Source organism: Penaeus monodon, chromosome 12, assembly GCF_015228065.2.
Source record: "Penaeus monodon isolate SGIC_2016 chromosome 12, NSTDA_Pmon_1, whole genome shotgun sequence".
NCBI classification, from domain to species: Eukaryota; Metazoa; Arthropoda; class Malacostraca; order Decapoda; family Penaeidae; genus Penaeus; species Penaeus monodon.
Window position 1 is genome coordinate 28,557,918 of NC_051397.1, and position 7,500 is coordinate 28,565,417.

Genomic DNA, 7,500 nt, shown 5'->3' on the forward strand with positions numbered 1-7,500 from the left:
TTGCTGGGGCAGAGGAAAGCTGTTCTCCTTAGGCTGAGGCTGTTGTTCCTGTTGAGGCAGAGGAAAGCTGTCCTCCTTAGGCAGAGGTTGTGAAGGAAATTAGCTTTAACGATCTTTCAAAAGTCGCCCGCCTCTATGGGATTGCTCCCTCGTCAGGCAAGTGCTATAAGGACAAGCGCCTCCCGCTCGTTGAAGTCGCTACCCTTATACACCCCGGGATGAAGAAACTCGGCGAGGGGACATACGCCGTGGTGTATGCCGTCGGTCGGGCTGGCCTGCCTCCTCTGTGCATGAAGCTGTACAAAAGGCAAGATGCCTAATTCCATTTCGAGGAGGCCGAGACTCTTTATAAGCTGAGGGGTGTTCCTGGGCTTCCCAAGTTGGTGGGGTTGTCCCTCAACCCCGCCGTGGTGTTGATGACCTGCCATGGGGACCTGGAATTCAGTACGTGGATTAGCAGACACTTCGACCTGGACGAGTACCTCAAGATCCTTCTGCACCTCAGCACAATCTTGCACGGCCTTCACAGCCGGGGCTTCACACACAACGATCTCAAGAGAGACAACGTGGTCATCGACAAGCACAACGTGCCGACCCTAATTGATGTGGGCTTATTATCGTCCTTGTAAAGCCGCCCTTACTATTACAACGCGATCAAGGCGCCCTGCGATGTCGAGAGAAGGCGCGCAAAGTAACATAGCCACTTGGCCCCTGAGATCTTTCGCGGACAAAAGGCTTTTCCCAGCGCCGACGTCTACTCCTTCGGTTAGATCCTGCGCAGTGCCTGGAGGGTATCTCGGCACGAGCACGTCCGTGAGATTGGTTATCTGATGGTGGCGTGCCTGGCGTCCGACCCGAGACTCCGCCCGTCGCTTCCACAGATCATAAAGCTGCTCACTAATGCGCTTCGGCGGCGTGAGGCCAGGGAGGAGAACGGACGGAGGTCAAAGTGAAAGCATGTCCTTTCCTTTTGACTATAGAATGAATGATCTATACATCACAAATATAAATGTACTGGGGGTGTCATGAATGAAAATAATGATAATAATAAAGAAATGAATATCACAGACAAATATATATATATATATATATATATATATATATATATATATATATATATATATATATATATATATATATATATATATTTGTCTGTGGATGCGACAGGCGGAGTCTCGGGTTGGACACCATGCACGCCACCATCAGATAACCAATCTCAGGGACGTGCTCGTGCCGAGATACCCTCCAGGCACTGCGCAGGATCTAACCGAAGGAGTAGACGAGCGACAACATCAAAGATATTTGCGGGTTGTCGATGGTACAAGTGGAAAGAAAGCGCAAGATCGAGTTGAGTGGCGAAGGATGGTGGTGAGGTCCACGGCTGCTTAAACATGAGCATACCGTTATTGATGATGATATGCACATTATATATATATATATATATAATATATATATATATATATATATATATATATATATATATATGTGTGTGTGTGTGCATGTGTGTTTTATCATATCATCATCAATAACGGTATGCTCATGTTTGAGCAGCCGTGGACCTCTCCACCATCCTTCGCCACTAAACTCGATCTTACGCTTTTCTTTCCACTTGTACCATCGACAACCCGCAAATATCTTTTTATATTGTCGCTCAGTCTTGTCTTCGGTTTGCCTCTTCCTCTGTTTCCTATCACCATCCCTGTCAGCAAGTCTTTCTCAATACTTTTACTTCTCATCACATGACCAATAAACTTTAAATTTCCCCCTTTTAAAGATTCCAACAACCCGGTCTTTAAAATTTATTTTTCTCAGCACTTCATCATTCGTTTTTTTCTCTGTCCAGCAAATCGCAGTCTCGTCTGAACACCACATTTCAAACATTGATCTTTTTCTTGTTATCTACTTCAGCCCCCCACACTCAAACCAATGATCAATTTGGGAAAAAACTAATGAGTTCAAAAACCTCATTTTGTCCGAAAAGGTAATGCTTCGGTCTTTCCAATTTTTTTGGAGCAATTGTGGCTTTTTTTGGGCAAGGGAAATTCTTCTTTTTATCTCCGGTGAATCATCATATTATTTTAAAAAAAGCTACAAGATAAGTGAACTCTTTCACTTTTTCCACAATCATTCCTTTGATTGTAACATTTTCATATTTTTTCTTGCCGGTTATCTTTGAATCTTCATGATCTTTTTTCTTGGATTGAAACAAGCCAGCCTTTTCGCTTGTTTTCTCTAACGGGGTTTCAGTCACGGGGAAACGGGGCTGTAGGCCGGAGGACGCAAACCCTGTCTTTGAAAATTTTTTTATCTAAAAATATTAAAAATACACCCAACACACACACAATGGATAATATATATAATATATATAATATATATATATATATATATAATGTATATATTATTTATATCTTTTTTCTTTTAACCGGTAGTTAGTCTGAGCCGCCGGGGTCACAGCTGATCTTATTGTACTGTTGTGAGCTTTTGGGTGAGTACGTGTAGGGTCCCCCTTCCTTTCCCCGAAGATCCGGGGGACCTTTTAGGAATCTTTCTCTCTTTTTACCGGGGTTGGGACCAGCACTTGCTTGGGTGGCTTGGGCCCCCCCCGGGCTAGGGGAGGCAATCAAAGGGGAATTCCTTGCCAAGGGAACAACGCCCGGCCGGGGACTCGAACCCTCGAACTAATTGGGCCCTCCCGGACGTGTTTTATCCCACCCCTTTTAACCATTCGGCCCCCGGGCCTTTTGGGGATTTAGGGGCTTCCATGATTTTTCTTGGCAATTTAAGCGGGGGTGTGCCATGGCCTTCCGCCGGGTGTTTTTTTTTTTTTTTTTTTTTTTTTTTTTTTTTTTTTTTTTTTTTTTATCGAGTCACCATCTCTATTTACCCCGGGCCCGACTTGGGGGGGTGGCTTGGCCACTCAGTTTTCTAGGCGGGGGAATCGGGTGAAGTTCCCCTTTCCAAAGGGAAAAAGCGCGCCATTGGGGACCAAGTCGCCCAATTTTGTCCGGGGGAATAGAGATGGGACCGGGAAAAAAAAAAAAAAAAAAAAAAAAAAACCGGGCGGGAAGGGAATGGGAAACCACCGCTCTAAATTGCCAAGAAAACATGGAAGCCCATGATCGTCAGGCCCGGTGGCCCAATGGGGTTTGAGCGTCGGACTCAAAACTGTCAGACGGGAATCTGAGTTAGATTCGAGTCACCCACCGCCGCGTTTTTCCCTTGGGCAAGGAAATTACCCCGAGCCTGCCTAGCCACTGGGTGCCCAAACCACAGGGTGGGCCCAAGCCCGGGTAAAAATAAGGAGAAAAGTTACCTAAAAAAAAGGTACCACCCCGGGACTCTCCGTGGAAAGAACTGGGGGCCCCCCCCACGTACTCACTCCAAGAGCATCACACTGAAAAAAAATGCAATTGGATCATGCTGTGACCACGGCGGTCGACATGAACCTACCGTTAAATTAGATGATATATTTTTATATAAAATTATTATTTTTAATAATTATATATATATAGAGAAGAGAGGGGAGAGGGCCGCGGTGGGCCCATGGTTAGACTCGGACTCAAAACTTCGCACGGGAGTCTAGTTCGAGGGTTTTAGTCACCGGGCCCGGGGCCCTTGTTCCCCTTGGGCAAGGAACTTCACCTCGATTGCCTGCCAGCCGCGGGGAGGCAACCAGCCCAAGTCAGTCCCGGGAAATTTTAAGATGGTCACTCGAAAAAAAACACCCCCCCGGGCGGAAGGCAATGGCAAAACCCCCCGCAAAATTGCCAAAAAAAATCAGGGAAAATCCATGACCCCAAACGTTTTTTGGTAGGACGGGGAAAATTGAAAAAAAAAAAAAAAAAAAAAAAAGATATATATTTTTATAAAATTATATAGAAATAATATATTTTAATAAAATTTTATATATAAGTATGTATGTATATATATTTTTTTCTTTTTTTTTCTTTTCTCTTCTTTTTTATTTTATTTTTATTCCATTGCAGGATATAGGCCTCCCTCTATTCACCATTGAGAGGTTATTTGGCAGTACCACCCTTACCTGATTGAATGCCCTTCCTAATCAACCGCGCTAACTCTTTTGCTACGGCGGTAACTTCCCCTATGACACTTGTGTTTGACTTCTCAAGGCGATATATTTTCTCGCCGTGAAATCGGGCGCGAGGCAGCAGTCGGAGTGCAAGCATTTTTACGACTACCGCGACGAGGAATTCTTCTGTCTTCTGGCTCTGCAATTAACACCGAATCGTCGGCATATCTCAAGTTGTTTAAGTTGTGGCTTCCGATAAGAAACCCTTGTAATGTTGATATTTCACGAAGGATAATCTCACTGTAAAGGTTAAAGAGATCTGGGCTAAGCACACATCCCTGTCGAACGCCTCTTCTAATGTTGGTGTATGAACTTATGTCATCTCCCATTCGCATGCATGCCGATTGTTCCCAGTAGAGGTTGCGCAGAACTCTTAAATCCTTTCCATCCAGATCTAAACTTCCTAGCATAGTGAAAAGCTCTTCATGTTGCACTTTATCAAAAGCCTTTGCATAATTAATAAAGCACACATATAAATCCTTCTGTATCTCGATAGCTCTTTCTGATAGTATTCTCAGTACGAAGATCGCATTCTTTGTTCCAGCATCTTTTACGAACCCAAACTGTTCTTTTCCTGTCTCAGGTTTTATCTTACTTCTTGCTCTCATCATCAGAATACGGAGTAGAATTTTTATCACATGGCTCATTAGGCTAATCGTTCTGTGTAATTCACATTCAATTGCGCCAGTTTTCTTGGGGAGGGCAATGAAAATAGATTTGCTGAGATCTTCTGGGATTTGTCCGCTGTCATATACCTCGTTCAAAACTTCGGTAAGCTTCTCTATACCAAAGTCTTCCAGTACAACAATCATCTCGGTGACGACGTCACCGAGATGATTGTTGTCTCTAATATACCTCTCTTTGAGCTGCTGTTTTTTTGTGTTGTTTCGAAGGGCGTTTTAACACTACTATTTTTTGTTTTATTTATTATTTATCTGTTTTTTCATTATTATTTAATGTGTTTCCTTTTCCTTTCTTTTTATTTTATTATTTATTTTTATCTATTTATTTATCTATTTTATTTAATCTACTTATTATTATCATTTTTGAAACGCGCTTTGGGAAATAGTTTTGGACAGCATACTTCACTCCTAGATTTTTTTCTCTCATTAACTGATAACAAAGATGACACTCATACTGACCAACCTCATAAATAAATCACAATTTTTCTCACTTTCGCTGATAACTCACACTCACTGACACTCACGCTGGCCTACTAAACAAATCACTGATAACCACTCTCACTCTAACTGATAACATAGATAACAATCACGCTGGGCTATCAAACCAATCACTTGTAATTGCTATCACTCTAACTGATAACAATACTCTCGCTGGCCTACCAAACTGATTACTACTCTCACTTTAACTGATAACAGTACTCACGCTGGTCGGCCACGAGACAGTCCTCATCGGTGGGACAGAGCCCCCACGTCGGCCTCAGCATGGGGCTTGGGGCGAAATTAGTCTGCGATGCAAGTTTGAGGAGTGTGAAGAGCCGTCACAGCGCGGGTCAGTTCCGTTACCTGAGAAAGAGAGAAAGAGAGAAAGAGTGAGAGAGAGAGAGGGGGGGGGGGTACTGGGAGAGGGTAAGGGAAAGGAAGAAAGACTGGGCGAGGGAGAGGGAGAAGGAGATAAACAAAGACAGGGAGAGGGAGAGGAAAGGGACTGGGACAGGGAGAGAGAGAGGTGTACTGGGAGAGGGTGGGGGAGAGGGAGAGAGAATGAGAGGGAAAGGGAAAGGGACGGAGATCGGGAGATGATCAATGACTGGGACAGAGAGAAAGAGAGAGAGAGAGAGAGAGAGAGAGAGAGAGAGAGAGAGAGAGAGAGAGAGAGAGAGAGAGAGAGAAGTGTATTGGGCTAAGGAGAAGGAGAGGAAGAGAGACTGGGTTAGAGAGAGGGAAGGGAGATGGAGAGAGAAAAGGGAGACGGGTTTGCGGCTGTCGGAGGGAGAGGTAACACATAAGATTAAATACTGCAGGGAGTGGGGCACTGGAGAATGGAGATCGGTGAGGTGTGAAAGACAATTTTGTATTTATATGTTTATTCATATGTCGCCTATTCTGTCTTTTCTATATGTTCTGTCTTAATTGTGTATTGGCTAAATGAAAAATCAATCAACCACCATAACTATCTATCTATTTAAAAAAAAGTATATATATATTATCTTTTTTTTATTTACTTTACGTCACTGTATATATACCAAGTGTTATTTAATCAGCCACCAATACTAATAAGCACTGTAGTACAAAACAGAAACACTCATTTGTGCCTTATATTCTAACAGATTAAAATATCTCACTGGACAAAGCCTCACATTTCTCCTTTATTCATCTTTCAGTAAAAGAAATATATATATATATTCAAAGGGTTTACTTTGATTAAATAGTGCAAATAAAGATCTATCGTGTATGTCTGCCGCATTTCTCAAAAAAAAAAGTTTTCCTATTTTTTTCTTATTTATTAATCTATCAAAAAAAAGATAATTATAACAATAACAAAATAATAATAATAATAATGACAATAATAACAATGACAACAACGTTATAAACAGCAAAACAAAAACAATGACCCCTCAACAACAAACAGCAACAACAAATAATGACGACAAACAAAACCGAAATGCAAAAATAATAATAATAAAGAAATAAATCATAATAAGAAAGTCTCACCTGCTCCTTATCGAAGTCCCAAGGCAGCAAAGAAAACTGGAGACTCGGCATGAAAGAGTTAGCCTGCGCCCACCTTACAAACAACTCCGCGCTTGGTTTAATGACGTAAGCGTTGCCTCCGTTCATGTCAGGCAAGACGAGGTCTAACCGAGGAGACCTGAGGGGAGAAAGGACAGATGAGAAGTGAAGAGAAAAGGGAGAGACGAAGGGGGAAGAGAAAAGGGGAGGAAGAGAGAGAGATAGAGATTGGTAGGTAGGTGGCAGGGTTGGGAAGGAGAGAGGGAGGGAGGGAGAGAGAGAGAGAGAGAGAGAGAGAGAGAGAGGGAAAGAGAGAGAGACAGACAGACAGACAGAAATAAAGAAAGAAAGAGGGACAGAGAAAGAAAGCGAGAGAGAAAGGAGGAAAAAAAGAGAGTAGGAGATAGAGACAAACAGAAGTAAGTATTTAGAAAAAGAAAGAAATAAAGAAAGAAAGAAAGAGGAGACAACCCAGTAAGAACCATGACACACAGAGCGAGAATGAAAAGAGTAACTTAATTTTTTCCCCTCGCATCAAAGTCCCCTTCCTCCCCCTCCTCATTTTTCTTCTTAGTTTTTTTTTCTTCTTCTCTTCCTCCTCCCCCTCCCCCTCCCTCTCCCCCCTCCTCCTCCCTCTCCCCCTCCTCCTCCCCTTCCTCCCCTTCCTCCTCCTCCTCCTCCTCCTTTTTCTTCTTAATTTTCTTCATCATCAACATC

General features: G+C 42.9%; 2 protein-coding genes across 2 annotated transcripts in view; one reads left to right on the plus strand and one right to left on the minus strand.

The window, feature by feature from the left end:
• The window catches only part of LOC119579672, a 14,536-nt gene extending 13,565 nt beyond the window's left edge, over positions 1 to 971 (plus strand). Inside the window, exon 4 of the mRNA XM_037927583.1 lies at positions 1 to 971. This exon is cut by the window's left edge and continues 160 nt beyond it. Coding sequence (XP_037783511.1) covers positions 1 to 93 — 93 coding nt within the window. The 3' untranslated portion in view covers positions 94 to 971.
• Positions 972 to 5,307: 4,336 nt separating this feature from the next.
• LOC119579673 (myogenesis-regulating glycosidase-like) overlaps positions 5,308 to 7,500 on the minus strand; it is a 9,285-nt gene continuing 7,092 nt past the window's right edge. Inside the window, exons 5-6 of the mRNA XM_037927584.1 lie at positions 6,766 to 6,922; positions 5,308 to 5,558 (exon numbers count right to left, since the gene is read on the minus strand). Coding sequence (XP_037783512.1) covers positions 5,451 to 5,558; positions 6,766 to 6,922 — 265 coding nt within the window. The 3' untranslated portion in view covers positions 5,308 to 5,450. The remainder of the gene's footprint in view (positions 5,559 to 6,765; positions 6,923 to 7,500) is intronic.